Source organism: Giraffa tippelskirchi, chromosome 5, assembly GCF_054371585.1.
Source record: "Giraffa tippelskirchi isolate mGirTip1 chromosome 5, T2T-mGirTip1v1.2.pri, whole genome shotgun sequence".
In the NCBI taxonomy this organism is placed as follows: domain Eukaryota; kingdom Metazoa; phylum Chordata; class Mammalia; order Artiodactyla; family Giraffidae; genus Giraffa; species Giraffa tippelskirchi.
In genome coordinates this window covers 71,513,067-71,534,957 of record NC_137279.1, presented here as the reverse complement: position 1 = coordinate 71,534,957, position 21,891 = coordinate 71,513,067, and the positions used below count along the sequence as shown (strand labels likewise).

The 21,891-nt window shown below is 38.4% G+C and overlaps 1 protein-coding gene across 1 annotated transcript in view; it reads left to right on the top strand.

The window, feature by feature from the left end:
• Positions 1-21,891, top strand: part of LOC145505192 (uncharacterized) — a 104,113-nt gene that overhangs the window by 61,015 nt on the left and 21,207 nt on the right. The window contains exon 5 of the mRNA XM_081486970.1: positions 19,598-19,723. Within this exon, the coding sequence (XP_081343096.1) occupies positions 19,598-19,723 (126 nt within the window). The remainder of the gene's footprint in view (positions 1-19,597; positions 19,724-21,891) is intronic.

Below are 21,891 nucleotides of genomic sequence, written 5' to 3'. Positions count from 1 at the left end.
GTAATTTTGATTTTTGAAATACAGTCTTTGGTAACTCTCCCCTCTTTTTCATCTTGATTTCTCTTAAATATTTGAGAATAAGGATGCGCCTTAAACTTATCACTCTCTTTTAAAATATACAAATGTTGAAAATTTACATTTACCAATTGTAGCCCTGTCATATCCAAATTAAAAATGAAAATCACATGTCAGACTATAAAATCAAGATCACAAGATCAGCTGTCTTTCTTTTTGCTGGGGAGAACAATCAGGAAAGGTAAAATGTATTCATTTATAGTTGAGAAATTTTATAACAGATGCCGAGATATACGGAGTATATCAATAATATGTTAATTTCTGACATACATAGCAAACAAAATGTTTCTGAAATATAGCCTGTTGGCAACTTTTTATCTTAAGAAGTTTTAATTTGTGGTTCCAAATCTAGGCTATTTAAAAGGGATTCAAATGAACTTACATTACAAAGTAACGGAATGGGAAACTTTTTGGGTAAACATGATAAATGCACGAAATTTATTCCTGGTGAGTAACTGGTTAGTGACAAAAACTGTTGCAAAAAGAAGCAAGTGTTATAGCTGACAAACCTGCAAGTACAGAGGGTAAAATAAAAACCGCCTTTACTGTCTAACCCTAGACGAATATGCAGAAGCCAGGAGAAATTTGTCTCCTTTCCCAGCTGAATATAACTGAAATTAAAGGAATTACAAGGCTCAGGTTACTGCTTACTAATAGACTTGCACACAGTATCAATCACATGAGAAAATGTATAATTGCTCCTACTGGGATACGAAATTATTCAACCAATATGTTCCTCTCTCAGAGATGTGAATTATGAAGAAAAATTGGAGAAGTTAAGCTAGATTTCATGGGCAGTAGAATGTTAGTCATTTAATTGAAGTTTTAAATCTAGCAGGAATCAACAAAATTCTTCCAAGTGAACTCCTTGTATTTGTAAAATGGGCTGACAAACCAGATTACCCAAATGTTCGTTCAAGATTAATTGGTTTATAAGTCAAAAGAAGCACGTCATTTTGCCATAGTACCCTTCATTTTACTCAATCTATTTCTTAAGTTTTTATCACGCTTCTTATCTCAGGGATTTGAAGTCATTTGCTAGTTTATGCTCAGTTGCTGTTCTGTCCAGTTCTTTGCAACCCCTTTGACTGTAGCCTGCCAGACTCCTCTGTCCATGGGATTTCCCAAGCAAGAATACTGCAGTGGATTTTCATTTCCTTCTGCAGGGGATCTTCCCAACCCAGGGATCGAATCTGTGTTTCTGTCTCTTGCAATTCCTGCATTGGCAGGCAGATTCTTTATCACTGAGCCACCAGGGAAGCCCCCATTTACTTGGTTATAATATATTAATTATATATTAATATATTTAATTAATATAATATATTATTAATTAATACAATATAGTATCTTATAATTTATTGTATTATACATTATATATTATAATATATAGTGTATATTATAATATATATAACATAATATATATATTATATATATTATACATATTATACACATAATTATATACTATATATAATATTATGTTATATATAGTATATAGTTATATATATTATATATAATATATTTATAATATACTATATATAATATATTATAAATATATTATATATTATTATTACATATATATTTAATTCCATATAAGTATTTTATGTATTATATATATTAATATATGATTAATATAAGATATACATATTATACTATTAATGTTAATATTATATTCTTATTTTAATATTAATATAGTATTAACTTAATATCAATATTAATATAATTGATATAATTAATATTATAATAGTATTTATAGATTTATATTTATACATTTATAATTATAAATAATATATCATATTAATATTTTATTATTGTTACATTAATATTAATATAATTAAAAATAATATATTACATAACATAATATATATTATATAATATACATTACAATATATTGTATTATATTTATAATATAATATATAATATATATTATAATGTGAATATAATTATCTATAATTAATATTTTATTATATATATAATATGTGTTATGTATAATATAGTATATAAATATTATATTTGTATATTTCTATATACATTTATGCATTTATATATTTATATATATTTACATTTTTATATTTATTTATATATATTCATATATATTTATTGGTTGATATATATATTTATTGATATATATTTTTATTTATATATTTATATATACTTATATGTGTTTATATAGATTGTATATATATAATTTAGATATATATATTAATTATATATGTAATTATATTTTCCAATATATGTAATTATATATATTATATTATAATATAAATTAATAAATATAAGTATAATATGATATATAATATGTATATTATATAACATAATATATTAATGTAGTTATTTCTATTATACTTATTATATATTATACTATCATATATTAATACATATTATTATATTAATATAAAATATTATAGATATTAATATAGTTATCTAATGCAGTAACTAATTATAATATAATTAATGAATCCACATGAAACATATTGTTGTGAAAATATTGGAGTGAATGTTTCAAGTTACCTGGATTGACCTATTTATTTTAATTGGACTCTAAGTTTGCTTTGTAGCCTCATGGCACTAGAGGGTGGACACCTTAAATGCAGAACTAATGTAACATTCTTTTCATTACCACCTGAAGAGAACTGAAAATATCTGAATTAACAAATCCAATTAAAATCAAAATAAGTCTTTTCATGTGTTTGTTAGCCATCTGTATGTCTTCTTTGGAGAAATGCCTGTTTAGTTCTTTGGCCCATTTTTTGATTGGGTCGTTTATTTTTCTGGAATTCAGCTGCAGAAGTTGCTTGTATATATTTGAGATTAATTGTTTGTCTGTTGCTTCATTTGCTATTATTTTCTCCCATTCTGAAGGCTGTCTTTTCACCTTGCTTATAGTTTCCTTTGTTGTGCAAAAGCTTTTAATTTTAATTAGGTCCCATTTGTTTATTTTTGCTTTTATTTCCAATATTCTGGGAGGTGGGTCATGGAGGATCAAAGAAGACATACAGATGGCTAACAAACACATGAAAAGATGCTCAACATCACTCATTATTAGAGAAATGCAAATCAAAACCACAATGAGGTATCATTTCACACCAGTCAGAATGGCTGCTATCCAAAAGTCTACAAGCAATAAATGCTGGAGAGGGTGTGGAGAAAAGGGAACCCTCTTACACTGTTGGTGGGAATGCAAACTAGTACAGCCACTATGGAGAACAGTGTGGAGATTCCTTAAAAAACTGGGAATAGAACTGCCATATGACCCAGCAATCCCACTGCTGGGCATATACACCGAGGAAACCAGAATTGAAAGAGACGCGTGTACCCCAATGTTCATCGCAGCACTGTTTACAATAACCAGGACATGGAAGCAACCTAGATGTCCATCAGCAGACGAATGGATAAGGAAGCTGTGGTACATATACACAATGGAATATTACTCAGCCATTAAAAAAAATACATTTGAATCGGTTCTACTGAGATGGATGAAACTGGAGCCCATTATACAGAGTGAAGTAAGCCAGAAAGAAAAACAACAATACAGTATACTAATGCATATATATGGAATTTGAAAGATGGTAACGATAACCCTATATGCGAGACAGAATAAGAGACACAGATGCATAGAACAATTTTATGGACGCTGAGGGAGAAGGTGAGGGTGGGACGTTCTGGGAGAATAGCATTGAGACATGTATATTATCATATGTGAAACAGAACACCATTCCATGTTCGATGCATGAGACAAGGGCTCAGGGCCGGGGCAATGGGATGACCCAGAGGGATGGGATGGGGAGGGAGGTGGGTGGGGGGTCCAGGAAGGGGAACACATGTAAACCCATGGCTGATTCATGTCAATGTATGGCAAAAACTATTACAATATTGTAAAGTAATTAGCCCCCAACTAAAATAAATAAATTTATTAAAAAAAAATCAAAATAAGTCATGATATATTTTATTTTACAATAAAAAATTTTAAACATAATACTTGTTGAACAAGTACTGGGTATGTTTGTGTCAAACATTCAATAATGAACAAAAGTAGATTGCTTTTTTTCCAGGAACTTATAGCTTGGTGAGTGAGTCAAGAAAATAAGCAATTTCAATACATTTAAACTGTTGTAAGACATGTCAAGTTCATATGTTACATAAAAATATAAAACAGAACCTAACCAAGAGGGGGCAACCTAGAAAATAAAAATTCTTGGCACATTTTATGTGATCAATAAGTAAAGATTAACCAAGTTATAAACAACATTCTGATTAGACAGACTAATATATTAATTTGCAGAAGCATTCCTTTCCAGAAGCTTATTTTATTTTATTTACAGAAATATTGTTTTGCATAAATTGTCTGCTCCTGGTATTACAGCCAGGTAAGAGTATAAAAGGATTCAGCAATTTCTCTTGATCTTCCTTCTGTCTATAATGCAAAGTTCATTCTTCCAATTCCAGTTTTTATAACATAAGTCATAGTAGTCACGTATGGATGTGAGAGTTGGACTATAAAGAAAGCTGAGTGCTGAAGAATTGATGCTTTTGCACTGTGGTGTCAGAGAAGACTCTTGAGATTCCCTTGGACTGCAAGGAGATTCAACCACTCCATCCTAAAGGAGATTGGTCCTGGGTGTTCATTGGAAGGACTGATTTTGAAGCTGACACTCCAATACTTTGGCCACCTGGTGCAAAGAGCTGACTCATTTGAAAAGACCCTGATGCTGGGAAAGATTGAAGGCAGGAGGAGAAAGGGATGACAGAGAATGAGATGGTTGGATGGCATCACTGACTCAATGGACATGAGTCTGGGTAAACTCTGGGTGTTGGTGACAGACAGGGAGGCCTGGCGTGCTGCAGTTCGTGGGGTCGCAAAGAGTCGGACACGACTGAGTGACTGAACTGAACTGATAGAATTGTTGCATGCATAGCCAGTACTTATGGATTATTTTATCAATTTGTTGCCACTTTTTATTTATCGCTTTTGGTGATGGTGGTTTAGTTGCTATGTCTTGTCCAACTCTTTATGACTCCATGGACTATAGCCAGCCAGGCTCCCCTGTTCATGGGATTTTTCTAGGCAAGAACACTGCAGTGGGTTGCCATTCTCTTCTCCAGTTATCTCCTTTTAAACTAACTCAGATCACAATACTATTTCTTTCTTTTTTTTTTTTTTTGCCACATGGCATGTGAGATCTTAGTCCCCAGACCAGGGAGGGAACTCACGCACCCTTCACTGGAAGCGTGAAGTCTTACCCAGTGGACCAATAGGAAAGTCCCACAGAAGCTTATTTTATGAGTGTTTCTGCACACAAAAAATGACAACATGTTTTCCCACTTCATAAATCCTGTAAAATTAAATTATTTTAATTAACTAGAACCTCCTTTCTCTATTGAATTCATAATAGTAATAAGACCTAGGAACATAGCGAAGTTAGCTCTCATTCAAGAAATAGATACACGCTCAGTTTATAGAGCACTGAATATGTTTAAGTAAAATGATTTTGATAGTTTATTAAACCACCTAAACTGAACACATGTTTATACTCCTGCCTCACATTAATTATATGCATTTCTTCATCAACCCAGCTCAATCCTATTTTCCTCTAATATTGATACAGATAAGTATGTCTTTGTTTGAACATGAGATGAAGCTATTGGATGGAGTTTACGGCTATATTTAATAGAAAATGGCTTTTCTGAAAGAAAAGATCAGTCTCAGTAATGCATGAAGTTCATTCTGTGAAAGCTGTGGACAAACTAGGACACTGGAAAGAAGTGCTGTTGTGTCTTCCACCACACGCTCACTCTGAGGGAGAGTTGTCCTGAGTAGAAGCAGGAGGAATTGTAGTCCCTTCTTGCTATTTAAATCTCTCTCTTTCTCCTTTTCCCTCCTTCTCTTTTTCTTTCTCTCTTCCCTTCTTGTACTGCCCCTCTGTGCATGTGTGGCATGGTAGTTTTTATTGCTGAATAACAAACATCCACACACTTGGTAATTTATAGCAACTCCCAGGTGCTGTTTCAGGGCTGTGCAGATCAGAAGTTGAGACAGTCCATTACTGGATTCTCTGCTTGGTGTCTCCGAAGTCCAAAATCAAAGTGTCAGCCCAGCACCATTTTGCTGTGGAACTTGAAGACCTCTTCCAAGCACCTGTGGTTGTGGCAGAAGCCAACTTCTTGCAGATTTTTTTAAAAACATTAATCTATCAAGTTACACTTGAATGCTTTGCAAGCATAAACATTTTGAAACAAATTTCTGCATTCCACTGCTTCCCATTAGTCTTATTTCCTTGATGAAACTCAACATTCTTTCACCTGTTTATACATGCCAAATATAAATGGTTACTTAATGATTTGTAAAAGTCAGAGACAGTGTTGGATGTTTGAAGGTTGGTGCGAATGGGAGGGGAGGGGATAAGTCTGAAAGCTAAAGAAGCCACAGCATCTGCTGATAGGAATGTAAAGACACTATGAGGTAGAAACACATAGATGAAGTTAAGAGTTCTGATAAAAAATTGGGGTTTAACACTTTTTGATAAATTTGTAAACAAATGAATTCACTGTTAACAATCACAGAGGTATAAAGGAAAGAAGAGATCTTGTCTAAGGTGAAGATAAGAGATACAAACCATAATTTATGACAGTGTCAGATGAGATAGATACCTTTTTGTCTTCAAATGGCAAGGGAAGAGTTGAAAGGTGGAAAAGAGGAGCATCCCATGAAGAGGATGGATCCAGGCAAATGTCATAGCAGTTAAGCCACAGCTAGGCTGACTTAGAATGTACACTGACGTAGACCAAGCCACCATCAATGAAAGGAGAAGAACAGTGGCCTGAGTCATTGGCAAAACTTAGAGTCAACATAATACTGATTTTCTGTTCTTCTGAAATCTTATGTTGCAACAGAATCAGGCATCCTCAACAGACAGCACAGAAAGAATAAAGCTGTCCCTTCTCAGGACTTCCTTGGTGGTCCAGTAACTAAACTCCATGCTCCAATGCAGGGGGCCTGGGGTTCCATCCTTGGTCAGGGAACTAGATCCCACATGCTGCAACTAAGATCCAGCACAGCCAAGTAACTAAATTAATTTTAAAACACACGCACATCTAAAGCTGCAATATTGTAAAGTTATTAGCCCCCAACTAAAATAAATAAATTTATTAAAAAAAATAAAAAATAAAATAAAGCTGCCATGAATCAAATGTATTTTTTTCTAGATTTTTTTTTAATTTGGAGGATAACTGCTTTACAACCTTGTGTTGGTTTCTGTCATCCATCAACATGAATCAGCCACAAGTGTACACATGTCCTCTCCCTCCTGAAGCCCCCTCCCATCTCCCTCCCCACCCCACCCCTCTAGGTTGTCAGTGAGCACTGGATTGAGCTCCCTTTGTCACTTGCTATCTATTTTGCATATGGTAATATATATATATTTCCATGCTATTCTGCCAGTTAGTCCCACCCTCTCTTTCCCCAGCTGTGTCCACAAGTCTGTTCTCTATGTGTGTATCTCCACTGCTGCTCTGCAAGTAGTTTCATCAGTACTATCTTTCTAGATTCCATGCTGTTGCTCAGTCATCCAGTCGTATCTGACTCTTTGCAACCCCATGCACTGCAGCACTCCAGGTCTCTCTGTCCCTCACCTGAAACTCCTGAAGTTTGCCCAAGTTCATGGCCATTGCATCGGTGATACAACCCAGCTATCTCATCCTCTGACATCCTCTTCTCCATCTACCTTCAATCTTTCCCAGCATCAGGGACTTTTCCAGTGAGCCGTCTGTTTGCATCAGATGACCAAAATACTGCAGCTTCAGCTTCAACATCAGTCCTTTCAAATGAGTATTCAGGGTTGATTTCCTTTAAGATTGATTGGTTTGATCTCTTTGCTGTCCAAGGGATTTTCGGGAGTTCGAAGGCATTAATTCTTTGGCTTTCTGCCTTCTTTATGGTCCAGTTCTCACAACCATATGGGACTACTGGGAAGATCATAGCCTTGACTGTATGGACCTTTATTGGCAGAGTAATGTTTCTGCTTTTCAATAACACTGTCTAAGTTTGTCATAGCTTTCCTGCCAAGAGGCAATCATTTTCTGATTTCATGGCTGTGTTTAACATCCACAGTGATTTTAGAACCCATGAAGAGGAAATCTGTCACTTACTTCCACCTTTTCCCCTTCTATTTGCCATGAAGTAATGGGGCTGGATGCCATGATCTTAGTTGTTTTTTTTTTTTTTTTAATATTTATTTTTAAGCCATCTCTTCCACTCTTCTTCACCCTCATCAAGAGGCTCTTTAGTTTCTCTTCACTTTGTGCCCTTAGAGAGGTATCATCTGCATATCTGAGGTTGTTGGGTATTTCTCCTGCCTATCTTGATTCCAGCTTGTAACTCCTCCAGCCTGGCATTTCTCAGGATGTGCTCAGGGTATAGATTAAAAAAACAGGGTGACAGTGGACAGACCTATTGTACACCTTTCTCAATCTTGAACCAATCAGTCATTCCATACAGGGTTCTAACTGTTGCTTCCAGATTCCATACGCATGTGTTAATATGCAATATTTGTCTTTCTCTTTCTGACTTCCTTCACTCTGTATAATAGGCTCTAGATTCATCTACCTCATTAGGACTGACTCAAATGCATTCTCTTTTATAGCTGAGTAACATTCCATTGTGTGATTTGTGAATGTCAGAAATTTTGTGAATGCAGTTGGGAATTGAAGCCAGGGAGTTAATACTTGTAAAAAGAATATCACACACTTCATTAGAACTTGGAAATTCCAGCCATTATTCATGTGTGTATTATGAAGTACAGTATCCACATCTGCTTGCCTAATCCCCTAAAATGCGTATGATTATACCTCACCCCATGGGATGCATCTCCATAAATGCATGACAAATGCTTCTCCTGAGGCTGTGGACTGCTACTATGTAACATGATTTATTTCAACCAATTCAATATTCTTTAATGACAATAGTTAACCTAAAGGTGTAATTTATGGTGAAGTTCAATATAAGGTGCTAGAATGTTTCAAAAATACCTGGTAACATTATGAAGGAGGACATTATTTTTCATCATATTTGAAGCATTTTCAATGTATTAATGCAAAAGTGCATAAGAAAAGAGTCAGAGTAGATTCCTGTTTTATATTCCTGAAAAACTTTATCAATTCATTAAGGACATTACAACTGAGTCTGACTAAAGTAGTTAAGGAATGCAATCTATGAAAAATGTAGAGTGGAATATTACTGCAGCAAAACTTATAAAAAGTATGTGTCATTAATGTAAAAGTCTATAAAACTAAAAGTGATTCAGTTTAGACTTCACATATTTCACTGTATTGGGTTTTATATTTGAATAGTTGAATCCTAAAACATGATTATTTTCCTTAGCAGAATATTTCCCTGATGACCTAATTGGCAATAATTATGAAAGGAAATTACCTATATTTTGTTGGAAGACTTGATAATATTTTAACTTGAGGATAAGACCTTATGGCATTTTAAAAATGAACTATTATTTCAATCAAATTAGACTTGGCAATGATATTAGAATTAAAAAAAAATAAAAAATCTTTGAACATTGGAGCACACAATCCTGAGAATCTCTTAAAATGCTGAGGGGTACGAAATGTAGAGACCACCATCCATGACGAGCATTTTAACATGCTCTACAATATAAGTGAATGTTAGTTAAACACCCTATTCCAAATGAGTGAAACTCACCTTATTAGAGGCAACCGATATTCAGAGAATTAAAAGTCACAATATTCATGATGAATGATGAATTTTTTGCTCTAAGAAAGTATTTTTTACATGCAGCAGTAAGAATCATATGATTTTTAAGCCATAGAACTCATAAAACAAGTTCTGATTATAAGCAATTATTGATGCAAGAGAGGAAAGAGGCAGCTTTCTTGAAGAACCATGATTATTCTTTTAGTAAGGAGTCTCAAAACTACTCTGAAAACTTATACTTTGATATGCCTTTACTTGGCTTCTAATACTATGAATCTAACCATGAATGCACATTGCCTCTGAAACAGCAATGTTAGGGACTGAAATAAAGGTCCATAATAACGATCCTGAAGGCTACAAAGGAAGAGGGAGCTTAGTATGGAAGGCAGGCACACTTGACAACTGAGGGAGGCATTCCTGAAAACGTGCTGATGTTAGAAAAGCTTTTCAAAAGCAATTTTCCATATGAAATACTGGCAAAAGATGTCATTGCCTTGTTTTCAAGATGCCTAACACTGTATTGATTAGTTGCCAGTCTCTGGGCTGCAGTGAAGGGCTGCTGGGTGTCCCCACATCTGCCTCCGGCCCAGGGAAGAACTGGTGCTCTAAGCAGAGAGGACCCGCTCACAAACCATCCCTGGATTCCTTCCATACTCACTCTGTCTACAGAATAGTAGGGACGGAAAGCAATTTCAGTGAATGGTTTTCATGTACCAAATGAAACAGTGAACCAAACGATGCTGTGCTGGCAGGAGGTAAGGGCACAGTGCAAGTGATCAGAAAGTCAGAGTCAGCTTCCACCAGCGCTGAAGACCATGAAGAGTTCTTCCAGGCAGGAGACGGAGTGGTCTTGTAGGCGGTGCAGCTGCTTCTTACCAGCCGCTGGTGGTGACCAGTTGTCATCCCTCAATGAATCTTAATACCCATCTTTTGTGAGGCAGCCTCTGATTGCATTGTTTGAGACAGTGTTATTTAAGCGATGTGTAGCAGTGCTGTTAGCAGGGATCTAGCAATGAACAAAGGGGTTAAATCTTGTTTTCAAAAGAATTGCAGGAAATACTGACAAGCAGATAAGCAAACGAACATGCATTATAAAATGACTGAATTCTTCATAGGGACTATGAAGAAAAATAAACCACATTAAGGGGTCAAAATGTGATGACAATTACTACATTAGATAAAGGTGTTATGGTAACCCCATAAAGAGCACTTTTATGGATGATGTAGTATGCATAAATGTAAAAGAGTCAAAATGCAGGGGTCACGGTGAGGGGAGGATGGAGTGATTATGCTTAGTGTCTAGGCTGCTTAGAGAAGAAATCATCTTCCAAGAAATCTCTCTCAAATCCATTGATATTCCTCCAGAATGGTAATCTAATGCCATCTCCCGCTTGAAGCACATTTTAATGGTGGTCCCTCCTCCCTTCATAAGGCACACCCATGATTTTCACAAAATTTTGTCTTTTAACTTTGTGCCTCAACTTGCAGAGTTCCCTCTGCCTGAACTACTTTATCCATCTGTCTTTCCCCTTACATTTCAAAGATTAACTACTAGGGTCTCTTCAAACCTCACATATCTGAGCATTTTTATTCTTTACAAAGTCATCCTTAACACTAAAATGATTCCAACCAACAGATTAAGATTTTGTCTGCCCAATTCCTTCTCCCATTCCCTCCTTGTGCTTAAATACCTATTTCCCATTTGTGAACTCTACCTCTATTACCCTCTTGATTCTGGTGGAATCTTTAGTAAAGTGATTCCCCTCGACCAAAAGGAGAAGGAAACAGCAGAGGATGAGATGGTTGGATGGCATCCCTGACTCAATGGACATGAATTTGAGCAAACTCCGGGAAATAGTGAAGGACAGGGAAGTCGGGCATATTGCAGTCCACAGGGTTGCAAAGAGCTGGATATGACTTAGCTACTGAATAATGACATTGTCACACAGTGACTACTCTGTTTTAGATTTCAAAGTAAGATCAAGACTTTTTAAATTACACTCTCACATCTAGCAAACTCTATTATATAAGAGATATTTTCAACGAGAAATAAGTGATGCCAGGTACTCACAAGTGGATTTAATTATGATACAAATACCATAAACTGTGAAGGACTAGGAAACCTGGCGTGCTGCAGTCCATGGAGTCGCAAAGAGTCAGACATGACTTAGTGACTGAATTACAACAATAAACTGTATTTTAATAAGTTTCTTCAACTTTATCCTGGCTAATATGCTTGCAAATAGGAATAAGCATGTATCTGTATGTGTTCAGGGGTCTGGGTGTCTCAGCGGGATCCCAAGCTGATAGAAGTCTGGCAAGACTCCATGTTATATCTAGCCCCTCACATTGTTACCACTACAAGAATAGTCATTATGATATATACTGGAATTATCATAGAGCAAAACATACAGAAGTTTCGATTTGTTGTCATTATCATATTTGTTCCTCATTACAATGTAGAATTGTGAAGTATGTATTAATGAAAAAGTATTAAGGAGAATGCTGAGGGATAATTTTTATTGCTTCATTAATTCAGAAGTTTTTCATGAATAAACCACAATGTAAAATGATTAGCAGTGCATGTCTAGATCAACAAATTTTATTTTGTTTATTTTTGCCTTGCTGTCAAGTATTAATAAACAAGAACTAGGACTTTACCAAAAAGGCCTTAACAGTCCCCACAGCATGTCTAAACTTCAGACATTTTTAAAAACTAACTTGTCTTGGAGTCTAGTTGCTTTACAATGTTGTGTTAGTTTCTGCTGCACAGCAAAGTGAATCAGTTACATATATACACTCATTTTAGACTCTTTTTATATATGTATCAATTATAGAGTATTGACAGAGGAGCCTGATGGACTACAGCCTGTGGGGTCACAAAGAGTTGGACAACACTGAGAGACTAAGCACAGCATATAGAGTTTTGAATAGAGTTCTCTGCGTTATATGCTGCTGCTGCTAAGTCTCTTCAGTCATGTCCCACTCTGTGCAACCCCATAGACGGCAGCCCACCAGGCTCCCCCTCCCTGGGATTCTCCAGGCAAGAACACTGGAGTGGGTTGCCATTTCCTTCTCCAGTGCATGAAAGGGAAAAGTGAAAGTGAAGTCGCTCAGTCGTATTCGACTCTTTGCGACCCCATGGAGTGCAGCCTACCAGGCTCCTCCGTCCATGGGATTTTCCAGGCAAGAGCACTGGAGTGGGGTGCCATTGCCTTCTCCGCTGTGTTATATAGGTGATCCTTATTAATTATCAACTTTGTATATAACAGTGTGTAAATATCAACCGCAATCTCCCAATTTATACCAGACACTTTTTCTTGATCTCCTTATTCTTTAACCATCTACTTTGGAAGGTGTGCCAATTCCTCTCTACCATGATGATATGTGAACGTTTTATAACCCAGGAATGTTTTTCTTGAGAACCTGCCAGCCCACCTTCCTAAAAGTGATAATCTGAAAAATGGGTCCCTTTATCCCAGTCTGTGTGGAAAGGTGGAAGCTTCATTTCCACAAGTGTCGATGACTAAGCACAGATGAAAACCTTGAGGCTGAACCTGTATTATCTTCTCATCAGCTCCCTCAGTGTTTACAAATCCCCCTCCCCCCAGCCACTTGTTTCAGGGGAGTTGAGTGCAATCTTTCTCCTTGCAATAGTCTAGACCTTTATCACAATGTCTTGAATAAAGCTGTTCTTACCCATTTACTCTGTCCACTGCAATGATTTTGGGAGGATCTGTGGCTCCTTTCTATTAACTCAATAGCTAAAGAAAAATCTTACTCTCAAAATCCATAATGATAGGTGCTTCAGTCAGTTAGAGGTGCAGTAACAGAACACCTTGGATGAGGGTGCTTATACAAGAATTATTTGTTTCTCATAGTCTAAAGGTTGAGAGTCAAGGTCAGGAGGCAGCAAGGTCAGGCTCTGGTGAATGTGTTCTTACGTAGATTTTGCCACCTTCTCATTTATCTTCATGTGGCAGAAAGAGAGAAAGGACTAGCTCTATTCCTCTTTTTAGAAAGATGGTAATGTCATGGGATTCCACCCTCATGACCTAATTACCTCCCAAAGGCCCCACCTCCTGGGACCCTCCCACTGGAGGTTAAGGTTTCAACGTATGAATTTATGTGGGGACACAAAGATTCAGTCCATAACAATAATAGCTCACACTACTTATAGTCAGCAGAATTTAGTTAGGATGTTCGAGGTACTATGTACTTAACAGAGTGATATTCTCTAAGTTGGTCTCCTTCTTTTACATAATTTATCCCGTTTAATTATTAGAAATATTCACCAACATTTATAAATGTTTCTTGAATCAACTATAGGAAAATTTTCAAAAAGTCCAACATGTTGTTTGGTCAAAGAAATACAAATCTACTTGGCAAATTGGAGGTATATTAAAACTCAGTGAATTCTCCACCATTGAAATCATTAATAGGACATAACAAATTTAATCATAAATTCCTTTAAAGTTCTTTAAGTAATGTTAATTGAATGTGCCCCTCTTTTCTCAGAAAACAACTGCAAGTTCATTATCTGATGAATAGACACATTGTAAATGAAATCTGTTAAAATGACTTAATCATTGATGTACAATCATCATCACTTCCAAAATGTTCTAAGCTTTTTGAGACATAAATTACCACATGTGCTTTACAAACTACTCAGTTCCATTTATGACTGTATCAGGATATTTCTACTCTATATCACTTCTGGGGGAAAATGTCTATCATTATCCTAAAGAATTAATTAGTCCATTTTGACAAACATCTTTAGAAATATTCAGAATTGTTTAATAGAAAAGTTTGTCTTGAAACACCTGCTTTTATTTTCCTATTTATTAAAATATTTTAAAGGAATACTTAGCCCTTAATAAGAATGTTAGTCATATAACATCCTTCTCCTTTTCCTTCTCACAGCCAAAATAACAAAAATATTTAAGTTACTGATGTTTTGGAAAATAAATGTCTTCATGATATAAGTAAAAGTAATCATAATAAAAAGACAGTGATGGGACTTCCTTTGTGGCCCAGTGGTTAAGAATCTGCCTGCCAATGCAGGGCACATGGGTCTGATTCCTGGTCTGGGAAGATCCCACATGCCGCTGAGAACTAAGCCTGTGCACCACAGCCACTGCCCCAGGGCTCTAGAGCCTGCGAGTTACAGCTACTGAAGCCTGTGAGCCTAGAGCCTGTGCTCCCCAACAAGAGACCAGCCCCCACTCAGGACAGCTAGAGAGAAGACACACGACAAGGAAGACCCAGCACAGACAGAGACAAATAAACAAAAATAAAAACTAAAGATAATGATAAATTGAAAACATGCTTGCAACACAAGACAAAAACATTCATTTTTGCCAGAAGAATTTACAGGGCTCCACATAAAGAGTACAACTGGATACATTAGACAAGAAAAACTTAACTTTGTTTATAAGGTTAAATCTTACTCTTTATTTCCTCTAGGGAAGGCTGGGGACTCAGGAAGAGTAGAAATGGGTGGAGACTGTACTGAGGTGGGGTGGGCACACAGTCAATATTGTAAGACCTTTAGCGGGACCCTTAGACTAGGGTTAGAGCTCATGCTCCACCAATGGGCAACCAGTCAGCAGTCCTCACCCGAGTGTGGCGAGTGTGGGACAGAGGCCTTCTCCATGTGCTATCCAGGCCCTCAGGCCTCAGGGCAGGTGGGTGAGATGGGGGCCCAGGACAGTTTGTGGACTGTGTCCCACAGAGCCCCAGAGCCCTCGCCATGGGTGCCCACAGGCCAGATCCAGGCCACAAAGGAGAGGAAGTGAAAGTGAAAGTCGCTCAGTCGTGTCCGACTCTTTGCGACCCCATGGACTATACAGTCCGTGGCACTCTCCAGGCCAGAATACGGGAGTGGGTAGCCTTTCCTTTCTCCAGGGGATCTTCCCAACACAAAGCAGCGAACCTCTCCCCAGTCCCCGCCTCCATGAACTATAACCTGCAGAGGTCGATACAGGCATGGTCCCCAGAGTCCTGGGCAGCTGGAGGATATGACCCTGGCTGTTAAGCTAAGAGTTCACCAGCTTCTGTCTCTCCATTCACGTTTCCACACTTGGTCCAGTGTTGATCGGTTGTCCACCCCCAGGAGGTGGCAGAAGGTTAGGGTTGGTGTGCAAGGATCTTACACATCATTAGTTCAGGTTTGCCTCTGTTGTTGGGACCTCTCTCAAAGAGGGTAATTGTTGTGAACTGGGGATTAACCCGATTGGTATTTGCTACAAGTGCATCTCTGCAGTTTAAATGAAAAGCCTGAGGCCTGGCTGGGTCCTGGGTGCCAGGGTCCCTCAGGGATGAAGGTTGGGTGGGGTTTGGGACCTGGATCTGAGGCTGCTGCCAGCTGAGACCTGCCCCCTCAGCCAGGGCTAGGCACGGGTGGGAGGACCCAGAATGGGTGCTGGGTGGGTGTCCTCCTGAAACCCGACAGGATAACCTGCCCTCCCAGGACCCCCTCCTCCTGGCCTGGGCCTGGACCCAGAAGTAGAGTGTGGTGCCCGGGACATGACACTTTCTTGTCAGAACTGATAGTAGCATTTGGTTTACAGGAACATCCTGACCTGACCATGACCTGACCTCAAGAACAAAGACTCTGACCCTAGAAGTAACCAGGCCACTCCCTCAGCTTTCCCAGAAAAGGGCTTTGCTGAAAGCTTTCTGGGAGCTCAGGGTTTTTTATTTTTTTGTTTGTCTTTTTTCCTTGTGTGGCCCTGAAGCAAGGCTTTCTCTGTTCCAGGCTTCTGATGCTTTGGTATTGTTTGGCCTCACTGTGTGTTAAGAACACAAACTTGTGATCAGTAACAAGTCGATATTGATATTCTAATCAAGAATAGAATCCCTTTTTATTGTCAGTGTGTTAGCTTTGTCCCTCCTCATCCTGAAATGTTCACTATCAACTACATTTGGTTTCTCATATAAATTATTTTCTTAATCAGAGAGAAATGTGTGAGCCTGAGATTCAACTTTTGAAATAAAATATTTACTCTGAAAAGCCAAACTTGTCCATAGAAACACACTTTCTGGACAGTAGCAGTTGGACTCATCCTGTGCAGAGTCCAGTTCACTCTGAAAGTTCTGTGATGTACTGTCGCCATGGTAATGTGATAATACACATTCTGCATTCTGTGCCAAGTGCCAGTTTTTGAACTGAGAGGTTCATGTATGGTGGAAGGGAAAAGGGCTCACCTTCAACCCTGAGAGTTTTAAAATGGGTAATCTGAGCTGTTGTTTTGGAGGTAGGTTCCTATTGATCTTCTGAAGGCTGTTCCTTCAAATGTGCTGGTTAACTTTTACTGATGTATCTTCCTCATTTTTTTTTTTTTCATTTCCATCACTCTAATTTAGCTACAGAGTTACAAATCATTTCATAGCTTGTTTTATTCCTTAAATTTTATTTTTGATTCTTCTGTCAAAATTTGGGTGTCTTAAACATCTTTCTAAATTTAGAAAAAGGTACAGTTTCCTAGTGCCCGTTTTGTACACACTCTGCCAGAGGATGGGCTTCCTTTGTAGCTCATTCGGTAAGGAGTCTGCCTACAATGCAGGAGACCTGGGTTCGATTCCTGGGTTGGGAAAATCGCCTGGAGAAGGAAATGGCAACCCACTCCAGTATTGTTGCCGGGAGAATCCCATGGACAGAGGGGCCTGGAAGGTTAGTCTACTGAGTCTCAAGAGTTCGACGTGACTGAGTGACTAAGCACGCAAGAACAAGCACACCAGAGAACAGATGGAAAGAACTGAACCAGGAGAACCATGATATCTCCCCAACAACAGACATTGCAGGAAAAGGGAATTACAGCTCAACTCTTCTAAATGCAGCTGCCCAAATCTACAAGTACTAGCAGTGTAAATCCAGAGACTTTTAAAAAGGAAAGACACTGGGATTTACTGGTGGGATTTCCATGGGTTGATGTGAGCAGGATCACTGTTTGGCTGTTGCCAGGGAGTTTGGTAAGACAGGGCAGTGCTGTTGGGTTAGTAGGATAAACATTTGGTCACTGAAGGAAGGACAGTCTGTTTGTTGATCCTCAAGGAGACTCTTGGGGTGTGGTCTCCAGGCTTTGAGTATGGCGATGATTTTCAAAGGGAATATGAGGCTCGGTTGTTTTCACTACAGGGTCTAGAGCATTATGAGGAGTTGATAGAGTCAGAATTTTAGTGAGGGAAGACTCCAGCTCCTGCCCATTCTTAGTTAGCACTTGGACCAGGCTGCTCAAATCAGTGTTCAGATCAGCTCTGAGACTTTGAGCGTCACAGACTTAATTAAGCCACCAAAGCCCAGCACAGAGGGCCACCTCCATTAACTGCTCATCCAGACTTGGTCAAATTAAAGGGAAGCTAATTCTTGGTAGAGCCATCATGTGGCCTTTGGTTTAGAAGGTTCTGAGCTCTGAGCCAACTTGGTGGCCAAACAGACCACTGATCACTCAGCAAAGGGACGGCTGTCTGTGAGATGGTTGAGTGTGTGAAGAGGCTTGGGAGGATGGACAGGGTTGGAACCCTGTGGTCTTCCTGGAGGCTTTGCTCAGAAGAAACATGTATTTTGGATCAGGAACTGAAATATAAAGACGAGTGGTAGGAGGAGGATTTGAGCTCTTTTGGGGCTCAGACATCTTCTCCAGGGCATCACTCATCCACAGAAAACTAGGGGAGGGGAATTTGAGTTGGGGGCCAGCTCATTCAGGGGTTCAGCACAGGTCTCAGGGGTGCAGGCATCTGTGTCCTCAGGGAACCAACTACAGTCCTGTCCCAGATCTACTATTTATCACTGTGTGACTCTTGGAAAGTCACTTGATCTCTCTAAATTTCAACACCTTCTAATGTAACATATGGGTTAGAGCCCCTACTTTGCCCCCCTTTCTCCCCAACAGCGCTGGGTATCAGAGGAGATGATAATAGATACTCTCCATGAGCTATAAAGCCTTGTCTCTGTGAAAAAGCTGAAGAGTAAGCTTCCATCCGCACTTATTGGAGCCATCAAAATGCCCTCTCTGCTTTCAACCACTACTGAAGGTGCACCTTATTCTTGCCATCATTCAAGGTTGAACACTTACAGAGCACTTATGAAGCACAGTGCTTTACTTTTCTATTTATTTATTTGTCTATCTATTTATTTACTTGGCTGCATTGGGTCTTAGTTGTGGCACATGGGATCTTTGTCGCATCATGCAGATCTTTCGTTGCAGGGCACTGACTCTCTAATTGAGGTGCTTGGGCTCAGTAGTGGCAACATGTGGGCTGAGTTGCTCCGAGACATGTGGGACCAGAGTTTGCCGACCAGAAACCAAACCCCTGTCCCCTGAATTGCAAGGCAGATTCTTAACCACTGGATTGCCAGGGAAGTCCCTCCTTTATTTTTCTAATATTTTACCTGTATTTAATCATTCTTGGCCTAATAATACTAAAAAAAGGCCATATTAACATTTCTCCAACTCAGAACAGGGAGCTGTGGCAAAGAGGGATCCATATATCTTTCCCAACTACCTGCTTCTCCTAAACAGGATTTGAATCCGGTCCATCAGGCATGGTCACCATGCTCTGCTGAGCTTCTAGGTCTCAGTTAAATAGAGATGTTTGTCTGCACAGCCAGTCTGTTGGGTGTTTTCAGTGTACATCAAACCACGGATCTTCCTAAGTCCGCCTTGGATTCAGGAGGCCCTGCTAGGCCTCTGGTGAGGAAGGGGAGCGAGGATGGAACTGGGGGTCAATGATCATTAGTTCCCGTGTGCTCTTCTGCCAGCAAGATGTCAACAGCTCTCACCATGATAATGCATTTCACAGGATGTCGCATCCGGAAGGCGAGAAGAAACATCCCTGAGAGGCCAAGGACATCAGCTTCCAGCTGGGTGAAGAGAGTTTGTTTTTGGCCACAAAATAGGGTGCACCCTATAACTGACCCAGTTGAAGGTACTGTGGAAATTTCTCATTAAGTTCACTCAAGAATAATTATTGTAGTATGTTCAGTGCCTCACATTTAAGAAAAAACTGAAATATTCAACAATGTTCTTCTTTAATTTCATGTGTTCAAATTGAAACTTATTATATCAGTTGGTACTGTTTTAACTGTGGAAGGAAATATGCATTTTAAATTCAACATCTGGTTCATGTTTAAGAGTGAAGATGTTCTCTAGCTGTGGTTTGGACATTAGCTAAATTTTTAACGTTAGTAGTGATATGTTCCTCCCTAAAGCCATGTTTCAAAATTTCTTTAAATCATTAGACTTTATTTAGAACAGGATTACATTGACAAAAAAGTTGTACAGATAATATAGAAAATTCCTATATCCCATCACTTCAGTTTCAGCTAGCAAATGTTACTCACAGATAACATATGTGTGGTACATTTATTACAATTAGTGAGATAATATATTTTTAGTAATTAAAAATCCATAGTTCACCTAAGATTCACACTTTGCTGCTGCTGCTGCTAAGTTGCTTCAGTCGTGTCCGATTCTGTGCGACCCTATAGACGGCAGCCCACCAGGCTCCACCGTCCCTAGGATTTTCCAGGCAAGAACACTGGAGTGGGTTGCCATTTCCTTCTCCAATGCATGAAAGAGAAAAGTGAAAGGGAAGTCGCTCAGTCGTCTCCGACTCCCAGCGACCCCATGGACTGCAGCCTACCAGGCTCCTCCATCCATGGGATTCTCCAGGCAAGAATACTGGAGTGGGCTGCCATTGTACTTTGTGTTGTTACAATTAATGATATTTTAAAGATGCACAATATTATTTATCATCATTATCGTACCATACAGAAATCTGTACTCTAATGTTCACAGTATGCTATTAGTACTCAAATGATAGAAACGACCCGAAGACCATCATGAGAATAATGGATAAATAAAATATGATATATAGTCAGAATGAAATACTATTCAGCCATAAAAATGAGTTAAGGATTGAAATATGCTACAAAATGGATGGCCCAAATAATACAAAAAATTTTTATAGTTAGTGAAATAAGGCGGGCACAAAAAGACAAATATTGTATGATTCTACTGGCTTAAAGTACATAGAATAGGGTAACTCACAGAAACTGGAAATAGAAATTACCAAAGCCAGGAGGCAAGAGGGAAAGTGGATAATGACTTAATGCATACAGAGGTTATACTGGATCTGATTAAAAAGATTTATATGTAGATGGTATTGATAGATACACAGCATTGTGAATATAGAAAATTATACGGAACTTTTTAATTCATAAAAATTACGAAAAGAATAAATACAATGTATCTTTGATCACAATGCTCAACTGCTAAATTGTGTCTGACTGTTTGTGAGCCCATGGGCAGCAGCACACCAGGCTTCCCTGTCCTTCTCCATCTCCTGGAGTTTGCTCAAATTCGTGCCCACTGAGTCGATGATGCTATCCAGACAGCTCATCCTCTGTGTCCCCCAACCCTTTCCTCCTGCCCTCAATCTTTCCCAGCATCAGGGGCTTTTCCAGTGAGTCTGCCCTTCACATCAGGTGGCCAAAGTATTGAAGCTTCAGCATCAGTCCTTCCAATGAATATTCAATGTTGATTTCCTTTAGGATTAACTGGCTTGATCTCCTTGCTTTCCAAGGAACTCTCAAGAGTCTCTTCAGCACCACTGTTCTAAAGCATCAATTCTTTGGCACTCAGCCTTCTTTATGTTCCAAGTCTCTCAACTGTACATGACTACTGAAGCATAGTGTGATTTTTAGTGTTTCCCTTTGTTAGACTGACAATTTCAAATTGAAAACTGTTGCTTCATGACTTTATTTTTTAGCTGAACTCAAATGAAGGTTCAAAATATTCAAGACAGCTGATGTATATAGTTTTTAATTTGATGGATGAATGTTGAGTCTTTCCCAGCAGATAAATAATTCAAAAGGGCATTTAAAAAAAAATGACAATGTAAATTACAAAATGTAGTCAGAAGCAGTTTCCTCAGCAGGTTCCCCTTAGGGAGAAAGTTAAAGGCTCTCTGACTCATTTCTGAAACGTTCATCTCCTTTGCCTTCCTCCACCCATGAGGAAGCTTGTCCAACACATCTCAGCCCACACTTATTAACCACCCACGTCCACACAGTTCCCCTGTGTATCCACATT